Here is a 20663-nt window from a genome sequence, read left to right on the forward strand (position 1 = left end):
TATGTTAACTGTTCATGTAGAAATGAATATTTAAATTGTTATAACTGATGCCTTTGTGTGCCTAAAATAGTATTGAATTAATTAGGGTTTATTTTAAAATAAAAGTACTGAAAGTTATCTATACTTTAAAAGTATATAATATGAAGTGCTCTTACCCTGCACTTGAAGACAGGTTTAAATGTACTTTCAAAGAAAGTCAATATTTAGGCTCCAAATTGTGATGTTCAACTGACTGTAAATTGAGTGACTTTTATGTATGTATTAAATTTTGTAGAGTAAAACCAATGATCAATAAAAATCCAAGAAGCGTTTCAGGTAGACATGTTCTGCCACAGTGCAGCTGCATGTGGCTCAAAGAAATCCAGCTTTCTTGTTCACAGCATTTTTTTTCCTCTTGTACTTAATCACTGTAATATTTGAAATCCAGTTATATCTACCTGGTGACTTTGCAGCTGTTACGTTTGTTGATCTCTTTAAATGAACATTATAAGTGAAATATTTAAATTGAGAAAGCTGCTTGTTAAATGTTAATTTTTCATTCTTTAGAGAGGTATATTTGTGTCATTGACTGAATATAGAGACTTTTTGGAATAAAGCACATGCAGAGATCTGTAAAGTTTTTAATGAAAACAACTCAAAAGTAGTTGTAGACATTTTGATAGTAAGACTGGAGAGTAAATAATGTGCCCCTGCTGCATCCTGTTTCGGGGATGGCCATTTCTCAGTGGAATTCCATAGTACAAGTGTAGAAAAATAATGCAGTAGTCTGCTTTACCTTCATAGCATACCTGAAGGCAAGCTTTCATTCTTAGGAGTAATTGGTCTTCAATTTAAAGAGAAATGCAGAATACTGTTTTAAATTCCAATTAAAATATACTCAAGACCAAAATTGTTTTTTATTTTTAATAAATGTAATACTAAAGTGGAAATTTTCAAAGATGAGGGAAGTGCATGCTAATTCTGATATGCTATAACATTTAAAAGATTAACTCAACTCCCTCTGAAAATATTTTATGCAAAATATAGTTTGTCTGATTTTAATGTTTGTCTTTAATTAGCACAAGTTTCAGTACTCCTCTTGACACATGAATATTTTACCTAGGATAAGAATGTCCCGGGTCTTTCAGTAATAGAAATGGGACTGACATAATCCATCAAGGGATTCAGTTAGAAATCACCAAATAGTTTCAAATGTTTTTAAATGGTTTTGGGATAGAGGAGCTAGATGACTTAAAGACTGACTTTATATCTGATAGGCGATTCATCTCAGACTTGCAGTTTCCATTAACTTCAAGATCACACAGTAACTGCTAATACAGTAGAAGTGGTAAAATTTTCAGAGTGGTAGTTGAATCTGCAGAACGGCAGGAAGCAACAAGTAATGTGAAGCCTTTTAAAGTGGGAAACAGATTTTTGTGTGTGTGTGTGTGTTTTGTATCATATACTAACAAAATACTTTTACTGATTTCTAATTGCAAAATTGGAATTATCCTACCACTTAATCTTTCAGTTAGAATATTGGAACTGAACACGTCAGATAAGAGTGGAGTTATTTTTTCTTTTCATGTGAATAAATAGGTGTGCTTTGTATAATAATACTAATAATAGCAACAATAATAGTAGAAGCTATTTCTTTCTTCTGTAATATGTTGGAAATTAATATGGAGAAGAGAAATAGGAACTTTTCATTTGCAGGAAACAAAATACAGAGAAAGATGAGGTTTTTTAGCCATTCATAGGAATTACTTATCACTGAATGTAGTATAATGAAGGAGACTTCTTTGCAAATATTCCTCCTTCTCTGCTTTATTTCCCTGAATCTGGAAAGGATGGAGATTTTTTCTGAGTCATCTGAGACTATGTATCTTCCTCACAGTCACGATTTTTCAGGTTTGGCCAAAAACTATCTGCTGTTTTCTGTCAGTGCAATCCATCCCTACCAGGTTTTCCAATTATCTGCCTAGGTTAGTTGCAGTAGCCACACCTTTTTTGAGATTAATGCATGTCCTCATCAACAAAATTTACTGCTTAAAAATATATATATTTTTTTATCTTACTAGTGACGTATTCTTTCAAAACTGTAACAAAAATATGGAAGGAAAATAATAAATTAGGTCTCTCTTGATATGATGCAATTGTTTCAAAAAGTTGTTTCAAAATAATTCAGCTTTCAAAAAGTAGTCTGTGTATACTTTAATATCGTGTCATAATCTCTTTATTTGGGAAAAGTTAGCTAAAACAGTTTTTGGTTGCATAAAAGGGCTTCAGTTTTTATGCTGAGTTAGTAAAGTAACTTTTTTCTCACCATTGGGAAGAATTTATGTAATTCCTTTCATGATGCCTTCCTTATCTTTCCTTCTTACTCCTTGCATTTCTCCCTTTGTCTTGCAGTGTCTGTATTCCAGCAAGCAGTTTTCTGTATTAACTCTTCAACTGCAGTTACTTTTGAGACAGTGTGCCTCTAACAGTGATTTTTTTTTTCCTCTTTCCTTTTAAAGAGATGCCCTGGGTTTTCCCGGGGGAATAAATTAAGAGAACAATACACTATCAGCAGAGCTAGAAGTCTGTTTTAGTTGCGTACAAGTGTAAAAAATTGTGAGAGTGTTCTCTGAATTGAAAAACAAAACAAATCAAAACCCATAGAATAGTCTGTGGCATATAAACATAATTTTCCCCATTGTTCCATCTAGAAAAGTCAGTGAGTTGGTGGTAGTCAATATAGAACAGTCCAGGAGGAACCTTGCTGTTAAGCGTAACAACATTTTAAATGTTTTAAACTTCATAGATATTTTTGTATTTCACTCTTCCATCCTGTTAGCTTTGTATAGCATTAAGTTATTTTTAAATCTTAAAGGAAAGAAACCCTCTTTATTTGATACTGTTAAGATGGGTGAAATGGGAGCAAATTAAACTCAAATCCTTCCATCCTCATAAAAATTTAATTTCTGATGTTGTTATTAGGAAATGACACAACTGTCGCCATTTTTCCTTTTGATATTTTCCCTATTAGCTACATTACTTCAAGGTAATTTTTGTGTGTAATTCACAAATGGCATCAGAAAGCTCTAAAAGGAGTCTGTGTTCCGATCTCCATTTCATTGCTATAATCTGGAATAATTCTCTTGACATCAGATACTTTTGAGTTTACAATAGTGTCACTGAAATCAGAATCTCGCCCATGGGTCTGTTTGGATGCCAAAATATATGTAAGTTTGCTGTGCTGTAGAAATCATTGCTTTTATAGAAAAATCTTTCTGAAACAATTTGTTATCCGTTTTCTCAAATCAAATCACCAGAGGGTATAATCATTCTGTCTATAATCTTCTGTCGTATTATCGCTAGGCTGAGGAACACAATTCTCCCAGTGAGGGGAGGAGATTCCTGAAGCTGTTTCAGTGTTTTAAGTCAGAGCGTGATGCTCTCCCATCATTTCCATCAAACTGATTTTGGGTACACACATGCAGAAGTCTTTGGTTTTAATCTAGACATTGAACCAAAGAATATTTCTTAATACTGTATTTTTAATATAACTATAAGTGGCTAAATAATTCAGAAATCTATAGAGAAGGTATGACTGCTGCAGTTGTTTGTATAGTGTAGCTTGTCAAGAGAATAGTTAAGGTAATGTTGGTGGCAATGTATCTGTAGACTTAAAGGAATTTTGTTGAAATTACTTCAGGCATGTTAGCTCTTAGCAGCCATATATGAAGTTAAATATTTTCCCTAAAAATGCTTGCTTTTGAATAGATCTCTCTTCTCTTTTCAAGAGAGCAATTGGTAGGACTGATGATTTAAAAAAAAAAAAAAAATCAGACATAGAGTTTTTTCATTCTTTTTTTTTTTCTTTTTTTCATTGGCTGGGTTTTTTTCAAGGATTTCCTATGTTACCATAGTTAGTAGGAGACTAATATACTACTAGATTTCACTGTGATTTGTTTTTTAATGGAACTATTCTGGACTCCCTCTGGGTGGAGGCTGGTTCTTCTCTAATGAAAGTTTGTCTGTTGAAGAGCACTTGATGTTACAAGCTGTCCAGACTTTTCACGTTTCTGAGAACCGAATAACTGTCAGAAAACTAACAGTTTCAGTATCTTGACAAACCTGAAGTCTCAGAGGCTGGAGGGGAAGTGTTTAATCAGGATTTAAAAGCACCTTTCCAAGTAAAGTAAAGCTGAAATAATTTTCATAGTTCGTGAGCTATGATAGCTCTAAGCAGAGGTAATCCTTTCATATATAATAAACTTTTTTTAATTTACTTTTTTTTTCCCCCTCAGGATACTTTTTTATTCTTGTGAACACTCTGTCAGAATCTAGGAAAATTTTGCAGTGTTTGCTTTGAGTTTAATTGCACTAATATAACTTCAAAGTATGAAAATTTCCCTGGCTTTTGATGGCTACTGCTACTTAAATACCTATTGCATTAACCAGTGAAAGTGGTGATAATTTTAAAAATTAAGATTCCATAGTTTTCTAAAAGATGTTGTTTAATTCAAATTAAAAAAATGTTCAGGAGATTCTGTGTTCTATAGGATGTCAGAGTATAATTTTACCCTTATGGTTCATTATCTGTCATTTCCAGCAATTTCTTCTGGCTTCTTGATCTAATTAAGGGACTGGATCATTTTTCATGTGAGGAGAGGCTGAGAGAGCTGAAGAAGAGGAGGCTCAGGGGGAATCTTACAAGTGTAGCTAAATACCTGATGTGAGAAGGATTAACAAAGTGGGAGTCAGAACTTCCTCAGTGGTGCCCAGTGACAGCACCAGAGGCAATAGGTGCAAATTAAAACACGTGAAATTTCATCTGAACACAGGAAAGTCATTTTTTACTGTGAGGTGGTTGAAGACTGGTACACATTGCCCAGAGAGGTTGTGGAGTCTCCATCCTTGGAGATATTTAGAAGCCAACTGCACAGTTGTGGGTCACCTGATGTAGGTGATCCTGTTCTGAGCAGGGGGTTGGACTAGATGATCTCCAGCCTAAATGACTCTGTGATTACCACCAATACTGACATGGGTAGCCATATCATGCAAGAATGGCTTTTAGTTCTAGTCTAGTCACTTGTAGCATGTACATCTTTGAAACCTGCTGCTGATTCTCTTGTGCCTTTTGTTACTTGCATCTGTCTAATGTGTTCTACTCCAATCTTCCTTTATAGCACATAACTCTTCAGGTACTACAGTTTGAATGAGACATAATTTGTACTTACTTCAAGAAATTGTAACGGTGATTATGGCCCAAAGCCAATCCTAAACTCTATTTAGTACGCTTGTATAATTTTCATATCTTTGTGTATGCTACTTGCTCCTGCAAAAATTGTCCCCCTAAGTCCAATGAAATCTCACTGATATGATTTGGTGCTAAATGGAGCAGATCCAAACATCATGCAGTTTTTCTTCTATGTGTTACGAGCCTTTGCTTAAAAGGTATATACGCATTTTGAGAGCCAACATTTCAGTCTTTGTGACAGGTAGGAAATGATATTATCAGCTAGTGCTCCTAAGATACTATAGAATTATTTTTACCTTTATGGTATTTATATAGTTATATTATTTATTATTGTTCCTAAATCTCATGAGCTACCACCTCCATGAAAGTAGCAGAATATGGAAAGCATCATCAGGAGAGGGATGCTGTGGAAATCCTCAGGTATAACATCTATTTTTGTTTCTAAGTGTACCTTCAATAATCAGATAGGATTTACACTGGCACAGAAGTGCTTTAAGTGTATACACACATAATTAGAAAGCAGGAGGACTACTAAATGTTCATAATTTGGAGGGATAGTAGGAATGTATTTATTAAAATGTGTATGTGTATACACATATAAATACAAATATGTATAGATTTGTGTTTTAACCAACAACATTTCAAAGTACAAGGGGAAAGATGCCCTAGAGACTATTTATATGTCAGGACAAGGGACATCTGAACTTCATTTCCTGAATTTCATGGATTTTCTGTAAATTAATGAATTAGTCGTGATATTACCAGTTAGATCTATTATCTTTTTAATTGAAAGTGCAGTAGAACAACTGACTGCAGAATGGGATTTGTTGCACCTGAATTATGTAAGGTACTTTGATTAAAATATATCTACTGTAAAATTAAGCCAATGAATAGGGAAAACGCTGAAAGTTTAAACTTGGTTTATGAGCGTAATGGATTATCTTTATGATACATGAGTAGTAATATTATTTTGTTATTGTACAACAGAAGAAGTCGTAATTATAGAACATTTATTTAGGTGGTTTTATGCGATGGAAATTAGTACAGATGACTAACATTTCTTTATTTCAGACCATGAGAAAATTTGTCTAGTATTACGTGAAAACTGAAAAAATGAATGCGGACAAGACAAAAATCTCTTTTACAATGAGGAATATAAAGAAAATGTCCTGTATGTAAATCAATAAAATATTATAATTCTAAGGGAGATAACACCCAAACTACTTCCTGGATAAATTGCTAAGAATTAAATACAGTTATATTTTTTTTCTAGTGTTGCTCTGGATAGATTAGGTAAGACATCTTATGCTATGTCTATGCATGCCAATACTGAATTTAGAAGTTGCTACTAAAATGCTGGCATTCTACACTGAAGTTGACTTAAGAGCACATTGGGCCACCAAGTGAAAATTTGTGATACTGGGGTTAATTGCATCTGACAAGCTGTTTCTGTCACCTAGTGTTAATGCATAAAGTGACACAGTGAGTGAAAGATCTCAGCTTTTAATGGAACTTGCAGTTAGCACCCTTTTGTTCTCGGTGAGGGAGAGTGCTATAGACCACAGATAGACCACAGCAGGTTTCACAGATGTGCCTTGGGAAAAAAAGTGTCTTCTGCTTCATATTTATTAAACTCTGGAGAACTACAAGGTCTGGCTAACGAATTGCATGAGTAAAACTCAGTCTAAAGTGCTGATGGCCTGTGCTATTTAGAGCAGATGCTGTTACTACCGTGTTGCTAAAGCAGTTGTGTTTAAGCTGTTGCTTGCCTGCAGACTGAATTGTATGGACTCATTCATAAATATTACTTTAATGGCTTTAACAGTTTTATCCTATTTTTAAATTGCTGTTAGAGTACCAACACACAAATACCTTTTTAATGAAATGACTAATTTAGAATACCTTAATTAACTGTAATCTCATATACTTGTAAATGCGTTAGTTGTACTAGTAAATTCCTTGGGAAAGAATTGGAAAGCTTACTGAAGTAAATATAAATGTTTTATACATTCACATCAGAGATGCCTTGAATATCATCTGGTTTGTGCAAAGAGTTGCTTCTCAGTGGTCTTTCACATTGATTCATGCTTATGTAAAAATGACACCATTTTAGGCATGAAACTGTGTTTGTTGAGAATGGCACTCAGACTGTATTCTGCTTAAACTTCGTTTGGTTTGTGTAGAATTCTAGGGATAAATCAGTTGTGGAGTAGAAGGCTGAAGAACGTTGCATCTCATTCACCTTCAATAAAAAACAGATTCTGCCATCCAGTGGCTACCAGTCCCTTAAGCAAGAAGGGATTTCACTAGTTTGTCTGAAAAACTTTTGGTCTGTGGAATTCTTGACTGATGTTCATATGCCAGAGGGAAGAAAATTGTTTTCAGCTTTGAAACTAGGTAGTCTGTGCAAATGCCAAATTAAAAAAGCAAATCTTCTAGTACGTTTGTCAAACTGTGGACTTCTGTGCACACTGTTGAATTTCTGTCTGCTGTCCATTTTTTTTCTTACTGATTTTTAAGGGCAGAACTACTGGTTTTGGATTATGCATATGTATTTCCACTTGTTTGGAATAAAATGAAGTTTTGGGGAAGGATAACCTGTAATATTCTTTGAATCAAATGGGAAGTTGTTTTGAAGTCTTAAGATATCTTAAGAAACTTAAGATGTTCCTGCAGAGTCACCTGTCAAAGAACATTACACATTGACTGTGTATTGTGATTGTGATTTGTCAGTGCCTGCATTTTTCTTTTGAGTTGCTTGAAAATTGATTACTGTGTTGAATGAAAGTCTAGATTCTGGTCAGAATACCATTATTTTTAAAAAAAAATACTTCTAGTTCTTAACCAGACTTTTAAGGTTTTATTTTTTATCAATCTTTATTCCACTCTTAATATTCATGTTTCAGTAGGCTTAGCATCTTTCCAGAAAACAAGCTGAGGTTCATTTTTCTAACGCGTTACACAGCTTTCTCTGGTGCCTTACCAAGTCAGCCTTAATCCATGGTGTTACTACTTTCCAACAGGAAAAAAGATAGGAAATTATTTTTATTTATCTAAATATTTGTTTATTTTTGATAACAGTTCCATGTCTTGGGGCTATAGTATATTTAATTTCTTCCAAATTTAGCATGTCTTACACTGCCCATTTAAAGATTAGGAGAAACTGGGGCAATATATTCCTACGGGCAGTAGTTTAAGAAAACACTTAAAGACATACTTTATTTAAGGTTATTAACAATCACACAGCTATAAGAAAACCTGTATGTGTAAAGCCAAACATTTTCAGCTGTGTGGCTGTGAAAAATTCCTGTTAGTCTTTTCTGAATATGCTTACACCAGACTTTATTTAGACAAGTATGTTTCTGCTTTTGTTTAAAAACTGCTTCTTTAAATAATATATATATTGTGTAGTGTAGTGTTTTGTTTGTTCAATTCTGTAATCACCGGTTGTGTTTGTGAGTTTCTGTCCATCGATCTTTTGTTATAAACACTGTAAGTATTGTTTATCGGTGTGAACTTTACAGTGTTTGTAATAGCTTCTAAACCCAATTAGATAGAATGGAAGGTAAAAGAGAAGATAGACCATTTTCAAAGACTTGTCAAGAAATCTCAAAATGGAGCGATAGGCAAATTAGAAACCTAAAATGACTAAGGAGGCCATAACAATGGTTGATTGAACCCCTAGGAAATCCATTAACACTTTCTAATAATCTCATTCATGGAGATTAAATTAATTTTGAAGACAATACACCACGTAAACATTAGGTATACAAAACTTGGTGCAAAACAAATAAGATTTCCCCCTGCACTTTTGCATGCAGAATAAACTGTGAAAGAATATTAATAGTGAAAACTGTTGTAATCCTGAAATTCAGCCACTTAAAAAATTGAAGAAACTTGATGAAAAGCACTGGAAGTACTTGCACTAGATCCATTTATTTTTTTTCTTCACCAAAGACACTTAACAGTTTAGAACATATTTGAATATATATTTGAGACGTGTCAATCCTACAAATACAAATGCAATACATTATTTGAATGGAACTTGTTTTTTCAGTGTTGCACAAGAAGTTTCCAACCTGAAAGCTTTCCAAAGACAAAGGTACTGCTAAACTGAAAAGCACATTTTTCAGAAGGAAATAGTGTATTGATTACATAGTATTTTCATTGGCTTTTATATCAACGAATGTTGTTTTTCAATACATAAAGTCCTCTAGAATAAAACTACAGTTAGCCAGTCATTAGGTATGCCATTCCTCTACATTTAAGGGTAGAGCATTGTCATGTATTGTGAAAATGGTGTATTACCCTAAATTTGTAATTTGCATTTCAGGCTCTCACATGAGGTTACTACGAAGAAGCTTCAGGAAAAATAATACTCAATGCTGTTTGTTGCAGAGTTAATTAAAATAGTTGATTTGAATAACCAAAGAAGCCCTCATTCCTGAGCTGGCATTACTTGGGTTAGTAATAAATTGAGTCCTGCTCAAATAATTTGCTTAGTATTGGAAAGAATTAGAAAGAATGTCACTAGTATTGGAGAGGCTATTACCACAGAAAATGACTGTAAATTAACTGAAGCCCCCAGAATAATAGAAATGGAGATCTTCAGAAGGTGCTTTCAGGACTGTTCTTTATAGTGAATTTGTACTGTTGTGGTTTCCTACAATTAAAATAAAAATTATAATCATCAAAAATATCAGTAAGATACTTTTCATGATTATTAGTAGAAGCAGTGCAGGTAATTAAATTTGTAGAAAGGAAATAATTCTGTGTTCTGCAATCTCTTTTAAGTGTCTGTGAAAAGTAAGAACAAGCAAGTTTATTAGAAGACTAATTTTATATTTTAAGGGTCTGTTACTCAGTTGCAAAAGTTTCAGAATCTTCAAATACAGAAATTGTAACTTTCTACAGCAGTTCTTTCTTAGTGAAAATCTAATTTTTCAGAGAAACCAAGAGGAAAAAAGTATTTTCTACTTGATCATTTGTACTTTATAAGACTTAAACATGCATTAAACTATAATAACTATAATTGCCTGTATTAACTATATAATTTAATTTTTTAAAACCTTCACAAAGATTATTTGAGGCTACACATACAAGTTTTATGTTACTTTTGGAGGCTGCAGTTTGTTGGGAGCATTGTTGAAGAAAGATCTGAAAATTAACTGCAAGATGGAGATTAACTCTGAAGGAAAGAGAAGGCTGTTAGTGAAAATGTGTGTGCGTGTTTGCATAATTAAACTTTATTGTGCAAAATTAATCATAAATATTTTTTTTTAATCTTATGTTTCTTCAGCAGGTTCCTGTGTATTGCTGCTGCTTCTTCCATTAGAGTTGTAGTTTGTCGTCTTAGATTTAAAGATGCATATTCATCTAATCTGACTATTGCTGTTTTCCTGATGTTTACTTATTAGTAGGTCGTTATTTCACTGTGTATTAGTTTTGGTCACACTCGATTAAAAACAAATTAAATGCTGAAATAACATGTGGCTAAAGGTTTTGATTAATTTTAACAGATGTTATCCTGCTATATTTTGTTTTCCTTATGGATTTAGGGTTTGAGGGTTGGATGGGAGTGGTAGCCTCAGAATAAAAACCTTGGAATAACAAATATATTTAAACAGGTATCCTAAGTTTTTTTTTTTTACCAGATGTCCTTTTTCTTATGATTAATATATTTATAGACACACACAAACACTCACACACATATATAGATCCAAAATATACGTGTTGTTTGTTTTAACAGATTGGACAACTTGCTTTCAAAGGCATGAAAAGACTAAACCGAATCCAGTCTATAGTTTTTGAAACTGCCTACAACACAAATGAGAACATGCTAATCTGTGCCCCCACTGGAGCTGGGAAGACTAACATTGCCATGCTGACAGTCCTTCATGAAATTCGCCAGCATGTCCAGCACGGTGTTATCAAAAAGGATGAGTTTAAGGTAGGAGTTTAATGAACCACGTAACAGCTTTTCAGCTTGTAAGGTAAAACCCATTATATGTTATACATGGGATATGAAACCAGGAAGTTTTCAAGGGTATTACACTTTTCCAAGTCAAAGATAAGGCCAGTTTTGATTTACTTCATTATTGTTAAAGCTATTCTTATTTATGTTCTAAAAATCTTATTATGCGAGTAAAAAGCTATGAAAATGCATTTGGCTTTGATGCAGAACCAATTTTCAAAGTGATGAGGCTGTGTAAACAAAATCCATTGTCCTTTAAACAGCTGCACACTTATCCAACAAAGATAACTACTTTTCATATATCACTATTAAGATTTTTCACTGTAAGCGCCTGGTATCATATTTCACAATAAATTGTGATTTGCAATGGTTGCCATGAAACAAACAACATTGTGGGGTTTGCTCATTTATCAAGTGAATGTCCTTTTGGTGCAGATTGTGTATGTTGCTCCTATGAAGGCTTTGGCAGCTGAAATGACAAATTACTTCAGCAAGCGTCTGGAACCACTGGGCATTACTGTGAAAGAGTTGACTGGTGATATGCAACTGTCAAAAGGTGAAATTCTGCGAACACAGGTATGCTTAGTATTTTAAAATACTGTTCTGTGTGTTTATTCACACTTCTTCATAAGTACGCTGGTCTTTTCTTCAAACACCTTGTAAAAGTATTAGTAAAGCAGCTGATTATTACTGAGTCTGTAATTACACTGGTTATGTTCCAAAACGTGACTTTCAATTCAAAGTGATTAGAACACTAATACATCTGAAATATCTTAAGCAATGGGCTCATTAAGCTTTTTCGGTTTCTCTCATTTAGACTTACTGCGGTGCCCCACTTCCACGTAACCTTTGTATAAAATCTTCTCTGATTTCAAGCTTGAGAGCCTTAGTGGGTTGTGCCCCTACCCTTTCAGGATTATAAATCAGCTGTTGTGTGTATGTGTTTGCGAGAACCTAACATTCATAATTGTGGATCTGGCATTCTTTGATAATAGCCATCTTTGAAAAGTTGAAGGTCTGGACTGTAAATGGTAAATTCTACATAAATTTGAAGTGCCGTAACATTGTTGCAAATATGTCAAAATAATACTTGGCTTCTTTCTTATTAAAAAAAAAAGTTAATAAAGCTGTAGGTTCCTGTTAATGGCTGATCTTTTCCTTTTTTAAAAACAAATGAGTATATGACATTGCTAGGTTAAACATTTGAACGTTCACAGAAATGAATAAAATTTGCTTTTTTAGCCTCATAAATAGTATTGTGTAGATGGAGACTTTTCTGTTTTAGCAGATACTTCTTGTCACATTTATTTCAGGCAAATGCTACTTGTGTCAGTGAAATATCATTTTCTCCCAAATATTGATACACTTTTATATCTATTCTTACATAAAATTCCATGTAATTACCCTTCCTCCTCCTGCCTGGTCCAAGAGACAGAATAAGAGTTGGTTGTATTGGCAATATGAACATTTATAAATGTAACTTATAGTAATTATTGATTCATATGAGTTACATTTTCCCAGTCCTAACTTTGCTGTATTTTACATTTTTTATGCTAAGACTAGAGAAGACTCCTCAGATGACAAGAAAAAAAAAATTTATATGTAAATAATAATAAAGAGGACCACTGCAATAATCTATAATGAAGTCCTGGATAACAATCTTCTTTATTAGAAGACATATATGCATACGTATTGATGCCTACAGTCACAGTGCTGTGGTAACCAATAAATAACAAACCAGTATCAATGAGTAAAAGCAATATCACTGGTACTTTATCAAAATTACTTTGTAACACCATCTGCCTAAAATTTGGTTTTACAAAATAAAAAACTTTTCAACAGGGACTTTTAATAATTGAAATTACTTACATACACCAAATTATCATTTAAAATTTCTTCCTGTCTTCACAATACTTTTCAGCTAGGACACGTAATCGAGTAGGTTAGAGTTTTAATAATGAGAGAGCACGTGTAATCACTGCCAAAACTGAAGTGATGGTGGAAAAGCCTGCTCTGAATGTAACTACAAAGTTTGATGAACAGAATGAAAATAGAATGGAAAAGTGCTATTTTCTCTTGCTCTCGTAGTTTGCAATGTAATTCATGAAATCTCACCTCATTACTAAAACTCTGCTTACATCCAGTAAAGAAGTAAGGAAAGAAAAAAAATCTCCACAGAAATTTCAGGTATTATTAAAAGATGTGAATGGAAATAGTTTACAAATTTTACTACTCTAGTCATGGGAAATTATTAATATATGCAAAATATTAATTTAGAGCAACATAGTAACTTAAGTGTAGAAAGACTGTATGCTTCATCATGCTCTTCTATTTCAGTCCAAAATACCAGTAGTAGCACAATTCTTCTTTTTCTTTTGGGGAAGAGGCTAAAGTAGATTTATGTATAAAAATCAAGAATAGAGGTCAAGGGCAGGACCTAGGTAAATTTTTTTTCCTGCCATGGACTCATTTCATTGCTTTGAATTTATTTTTCTTATCTGAAACTTACTCATTTTCAGAGGATTTTTAGCTTCTTATGTACTTCATTGGACAGAAACACTGATCTGAAGTGTAGTGTATTTGTAGTTGCTAAAGTTTGTGGGGGAGTGGAGGTGGAAGAAAAATGGTCTCCAGCAGAGGAAAAGTTTGGAAACCGTTATGTTATTCATGACCCAAAATTTATTTCCTAGGTTTTCAAATGAACTGTAATTAAAGCATTGATTAATTTCAGTTTTGCTTTTGCATCAATAATAGGTTTGCTTCTTTGCTCTTCAAAACATTGGAAAAGTTAAAAAGACATATATTAAGTCAGTTCATAAATACTGGGACTGTGAAATACTAGTTTTTTCTTTTATTTTGTTTGTTGTAGCTAGTCAGTCTTTCCTTATGATTAATCAGAACTGTAGGAGGTGCAGAGGAGAGAAAACACCAATCTGAGAGTTACCGATGGAGTTGCTGCTGCTGTTCTGGCAGACTCCAGAGCCCAGCAGTGGGCTTTGATATCAGAGCGCACAGAAAATGTGTAGCTGTACTATAAACTGAGGAAAGGGCACGCACTTGGGCTGGGTGTTGCTCGTTGCTCTTTGCATATATTGTTTCCTATGAAAACTCATGAGCTTTCTTTCATCAACTGTGCACTGAAACCACCTTGTCCAAGCGGGTTTCTTTCACTGGTTTTTACCCTATATTAAATTGATTCTTGCTTTAAAATTTTATTTGTCAGCTTCTCTAACGTATACATTTCTAAGCCAGGAGTACTCTGATATGTGTTTTTGCTTTATTTGTAATTTCAAAGTTGCTTTGCTAAGCATTACTCTGCTTTCTAGCCTTCACTAGTGTAATAGATGAAGTGCCTGTGTTTAGCAGTAAAGCAGTTTTTCCTGTAAGAATTAATGTTATAGCAGGTGGATGCACGCCGACAATTTAAATACGCAGGGACAGTACATATAGTATGGGAGATAAAAGGCAGGAGTAGGATCATCCACTGAAGCAGATGCACGCATTTAAGGTGGGATCACTGCTTCAGAAGATCTCAGGCGCTTCTAGGAATCTGAAGGCCTGATATAAATCTTCTGTGACAGTTGTCTTCTGCCTCTTTTCTGAGCAGTTACATTTTCACCATTTTCATCCTCAGATGAATCAGTCACAATGAAAGGTATAAAAATGAGGTGATTGTCAGGTATTAAAAGTAGCACTTCAGTGACAATCCTGGTAATTTTCTCCTTCCTTGCTATCCCGCCTGCTCCATCCTTCATACTTTGCCTGTGTGTGTTTAAATATGTGTATTTTCTAAGTCATTACATGCATCTGTTATGCTTATTCTGATGAGGAAATATTACTTTATCTGACAAATTGCTAACAATCTCACTTCTCAGGAATCCACCCTTAATGTAGTGGGATCTGCCTTTATTACTTCTTCTACAAATATTTTTAGAAGAGGAAAATGCTAGCCAAAAAAAAGTAATGAGTAATTTAAATTTTTATTCCTTTTATGATGGAATGAAATCTTTTAAATGTTTTTGAAAGATATGCCCATTAAAAAGACCTGTAGCACAATTTTTCAGCCATAACCTTGTGCTTTCCATGCTGTCATTTAATATTAATCCAGAAGGCATCCATGTCTCTTGCTGCTCCCTAATTTTATGGTATTCTACATCAGGTGATTTTACTTCCCTGTTATTCCATTCCATACCATACTTTGAGTATTCATTAACAGTACTATGGTTCCAATGTGTACTTCAGAAGCCAAGCTTTTCAAAAAGTTATTTCCAATTTTATGAATAATTAAATTGCCTTAAAAACAAAAATCAAAATAAGTGTTTTATTGACACTTCATCAGTCTTCTAACCTGCTCCCCACATCTTTGGCAGTGAAAGCCACAGCTACTACTTATTTAAGTTAAAGATACGGGTTGTGTGTTAAAACTGTAAGACACAATTTCCCTTCATGGTTTTGTGAAAAAGAGTAAGTGTAAATATTTAGCATGTTGCTTTAATGTTTCAGACAGAATAGATCCAGGGTCCACTACCAAATAATTTGTAGGTGAATAAGTGCTTCGCTGAACCCAGGAACAGAAGAAAATAAACTTGTTACAAAATAAGTAACACTAGGTATTGTACTAGTTCTTATAGACAGTTTGTCTTACATTATTGAAGCTTTTTTCATAGTCTAAAGATACATTAACTTTTCAATTTCTTTCCTCATTAAAAAACAGTCTAAGGAAGTTTATTTCCCTACAGTTGATATTTTTCTTATTGGCTCTATTCTAAGCATGTTTGTATTCTGACCTACTGTTACCTAAGCATGTTTGCATTCTGACATACTGTTATCTAGGAAACTCTGATACTTAGACATCACTTAAACCACAGTGATGATATTAAGCATACTTTAGCCATAACCTATTATTTGGTAAGTTGATTTTGGTATGTTAATGTTTAAATGGAAAATATGAATAAGTAGTAAATTTTGTATTTTGCTGGGTAGCATTCAAAATAACATGAAGCATTTTGTTTGAAGGCAATGGATTATTTGGGTGATTGTCCTTACGGGCTTTTTTGAATGTGCATATATATAGTTACTCAGTCTTTGCTTTATACAGCCTAGAAAATTGTATAGCACAACTTCAAAATCAGCTTGTGGGCTAGCAGATCAGCTATCGTTGACCTTGTGTTTCCAACAAATATAGTTATAATAGTTATCTTTTGAAATTTTGGAGAATACAACTGGGATTGGAGCAGTATAGATTTGTAATGTAATCACCAGTCTGAAGGCACTGCCCTGCACTGAGCACAGTGTGTTGTAAGCTGATGGAGTAGCATGATGGCTTCTGGCCTTAACAATTAGTAACTTTTAAAGGTAGTGGGCATCAAAAAATATGTAGGAGATAATTTCTTTTTAACGTTTTATACATACGTAGCGTGAAACGATATTAAGATCCTTAGCATACCACAGTGAAAATTTATCAAAATTTCTTCCACCTGTATAAACTTTAAAAATAATTTTTAAAAATCATCTTGTTAAAGTTATTTTATTTTCTTTTTTTAATTAAAGTTATTGTATTGTTCTATTGCATCTTCAGTTATTGTGAATATTCCTTGTCTTTAAACTAGTACCTCAGTAGTTTTGTATAGGATGTTTTACATTTCAATCCTTGTCAACAGCTAGCATCCTAATTCAAACAAGTACATATAAGTGAGACTGACATTTTAAAGTTGAAATAAATTTTCTATCATGTTTCTGCTTTATTTTGTGCCTCAGACCTGCACATATAAGCCAGACTTCTTTTATTGATCTTGTGTCTCTGGCTTCGCCTTGAAGACTGACAGACTGTCATGAGCCTTGCTCGCTACAGATATGTCTTGGTGTTAAGGCCAGATTATCAGTGCTTTCTGTGTTGCTAAATTTATGTAGTAGTTGAAAACAAATCTGATCAAATTTTGGAAGCAGGCTAATTTCCCCCCACCTATAAACCTCTATATATCTCTGTTCCTTCCTTCTCATATTCTTGGAGTTAAAGGGATTCAGAGAGCAGGAGAAAGAAATTCATTGTCTTTTAAATAAATATTATGGGAAAATGAATCAAACTGTTATTTTGCGAATAGTCCTGATTCTGCCACTTCTGAACTATTGAATACTTTTTTTTGTAACTCTCTTGGAATATAGGTTTATTTTTTTCAATAGAAGATAAATATTTTGTTTTTTGTTACTGTTTCTATTGACCAAGATACTGATTATAGAGAAAGCAGGGTTACTAATTTAAAATATAATACTGGGTTTTCTGGACTGTTTACATAGTACTAAAATACTTTAAGGCCCACAAAAAAAAAATATTTATTTATGCATTTACTGAACTGCAAGGCTGTGCCTGTCAACGTGGGCCTGCCAGCCTTCACAGAAACAGACATTTCTAAAACTTTTAGGTTTCTGTAGGCCTCCTCATAGATCTGTCATTTTTTCTGCCACAGATTAGATAAAAATTAATTGCATGTCTGATCAGTGAAAAGGATATTGGAAGCAAATTGTGTATCTGACCTCAGTCTGCTTTCAACCTAAAGTGCTTCTGAACATTTCTCCTGAATACAGATAGAAAGTGGGAAACCTAGAACAGAATTCACCCATTTAAAAAACAAACAAACAAACAAACAACAAACTGCCTTCTTCATAAACTTTTGTAATTTCACAACTCTGAAAAATTCCAAGCCAAATTCAAAGCTTAAATTTGTTTGCTGTAGTGTTGTGCGTCAATGAAATATGCAGAGGCAGGAAGAGACTTTTTATCCATACAGCTCAACTTAAACAAAAAAAAGAGGATGGTGGTGAAGAAAGTCTTGCTAAACCTGACTTGGCTTGTCAGTTAGAAAATGGGCAGCTAGCTGTCATATTTGTTCTCTGCTCATTAGCCTGTGTAAGCTAAAACCACGTTGCTTTCAGAGTTGATTCTTAATGTTTCCCACAGTTTATATAAAAACTATCTTAACATTCCTTCATAAACTATCTTAACATTCCTTCATAAACTATCTTAGCGATCCTTCAAAGCTTTAGATTTGAGAAGTGATATCACTTTCATTTGCTAACTGGTGAACACGTTGAGCTGCTTAAAAACGCGAATGATTTCCAAGACCTCAATTAAGGAAAAAAAACAAACCACAAATAACTACACAGAGTGTCTTTTCATCACCTTAGAAGCACATTGTGCTCGTTTTTGGCATGTCCGTGGCCAGGTGTTGGCAGCGGGGGGCTGCAGGTGCAGACGGGGCCCGTTCCAGCCAGCTCCAACAGGCCCACGCCAGGCCCACGCAGGGCACGGCTGAGCCCCTCGGCTTGGCTGGTGGTGCCTCTGCAAGGGTGTATTTAAGAAAGGGCAAACCCGCTGTGCAGTAGTTGAGAGAGAGAGAGGGTATTACTGAGGAAAAAAAGTGTGTAAAGCAGCCCTGCAGACACCCAGGTCAGTGCAGAAGGAGGGGCGGGAGGTGCTCCAGGCGCGGGAGCAGAGATTCCCCTGCAGCCCGTGGAAGAGGCCTCGGTGGAGCTGATGCTCCCAGCGCGGCCCTGGGAGGACCCCCCAGCGCAGCGGGTGGTGCATGCCTCAAAGGAAGCTGTGGCCTGTGGGAAGGACCCATGTCGGGGCAGTTGTGAAGGAGTGTCTTGTGGCAGGGACCCCGCGTTTGAGCCGGGGAAAAGCGTGAGGAACAGCAGAGACAAAGGGTTATGGACTCGTTGCAACCCCCGTCCCTCGGGACGTAGAATAGTTGGGAGCAAAGCAATGAAGTTGAGCCTGGGAAGAAGGGGAACTAGGAGTAAGGGGGTTTTAGGTTTTGTCCTTGTTTCCTCGCTATTGTACTCTAAATTTGCAATACATCAGTTTTCCCCAAGTAAGTCTGTTTTGCCTGTGACAGTAATTGGTAAATGACCTCCCAGTCTTCATCTCAACCCGTGAGCTTTTCCATCTTTCTCCCCCTCTCCAGATGAGGAGTTGAAGTGAGAGAGTGTCTGGGTGGGCATCTGGCAGCCGCCAAGGTCAACGTACCACAGCTATTTTTTGTTCTGGATTTTTTTTTAAATACAGTTACTGCTTTCACTGAAATTTTACTTTTGGTATTTTAAATCCAAGAGAAATGTTTTGTTAGCTTATTGCATTTTTTATTACGTAGTTTGTTGATGGTTTTTTAACTTTAGCTAGCTATTTATACTGGAAATAAGAGTAGTTTGGAACAACAGGGTGATTCTTGTCGAAGAACACGAGTAATGCAACAGTACCGATAGTGTGTTTGAAAACACCAGTGTTGCAAATGAAAAGAGCATTTGTGTAAGATGCATTTGCATTGGCAAATACATTTGTCTGATTACTGAACAGAATGCTTTTCTTGAGGAGAGGAAATAGCCTGAAGGACTGAATGTAGTTTGACATCTTGAAGATTAGCTGATTAATTGTACTTGTGATGGCAAGGCAGAAGTGAGAAGTGAAGCAGAGACCACAGAGCTGAATAGGGCAAACAGTTCTGAGAATGGCAAACGGCATCAGGACCTTTGAGTAATATGAATGATCACTCTGATAGATTCTGTCAGCTGATAGACTCTGATATTAAGTCATGAAGGCTTTATTCCCTATTGGAATCTGATACTAATAAAATGGAATAATGCTTTTTTCTTAAGTTCTTATCTGCAATATAAAACTAATCAAGTCTGAAACTATTTGAAGGCAAAGAGGGCTATAAACTTGAGATGCCTTCTGTTTCATCTACAGCTTTCTTTTTCTGATACACTATTTCTCATTTCCTGCTCTTTAATAAGGTGTAGAGATGCTTCTAGGTAAAAGCAAACAATGAACTTGACTCCTGCGCTACTTTTCTTTCCCTATGGAAATAAATAAATTTTGTTAATTTTTAGTGCATTATATTCTATCATATTCTGCTATATGTGCTTCCCATTTCATGCATATGCAAAGCCCATTGTTAAAAACTGAATATGCATATAGAGTAATTTATCTTATACATATACTAAGTACATGAGATAGTGATTCTTTACAGTAGTTACCCATTTACATACTAATTTTAAATAAACATTACCCACCCATTGCATGCACTTTCATGTTTATGTGAAACCAGAAATTAGAACATCTTTACATTAGGAAAAGGGAATGAGAGAGTATTTGAAATCAAATGGGGGGTTTTCTGCACTCAGGAATTGGCAAAAAAATTAATGATGACAGAATTACCACTACACCATGTTAGACATAAAGGGTTTCTTTTTGCCTGCCAGACCTATCAAACTCTGAAGCCATGTAAGTAGATTGAATCGTGATAAATACCATAAATCTATGTAAGCAGTACTTTCAATGTCCAGTTCTTCTAATAAAAAGGATTTTTGTATGATAGAAAAATCTTGAAAAGCAGGATTTCGTGGTGTGAATTTATTTTTTACCACTTCTTTTGTTGACATTCTCTCTGTCCATTTCATAGGTTT

At 34.6% G+C, this 20663-nt stretch overlaps 1 protein-coding gene across 1 annotated transcript in view; it reads left to right on the forward strand.

Annotated features, from left to right (window-relative positions):
- The window catches only part of LOC116959307 (activating signal cointegrator 1 complex subunit 3-like), a 160482-nt gene that overhangs the window by 71821 nt on the left and 67998 nt on the right, over positions 1-20663 (forward strand). Inside the window, exons 9-10 of the mRNA XM_042803432.1 lie at positions 10977-11177; positions 11637-11777. Of these exons, the coding sequence (XP_042659366.1) occupies positions 10977-11177; positions 11637-11777 (342 nt within the window). The remainder of the gene's footprint in view (positions 1-10976; positions 11178-11636; positions 11778-20663) is intronic.

Source organism: Tyto alba, unplaced genomic scaffold, assembly GCF_018691265.1.
Source record: "Tyto alba isolate M040663 unplaced genomic scaffold, T.alba_DEE_v4.0 Super-Scaffold_40, whole genome shotgun sequence".
NCBI lineage: Eukaryota > Metazoa > Chordata > Aves > Strigiformes > Tytonidae > Tyto > Tyto alba.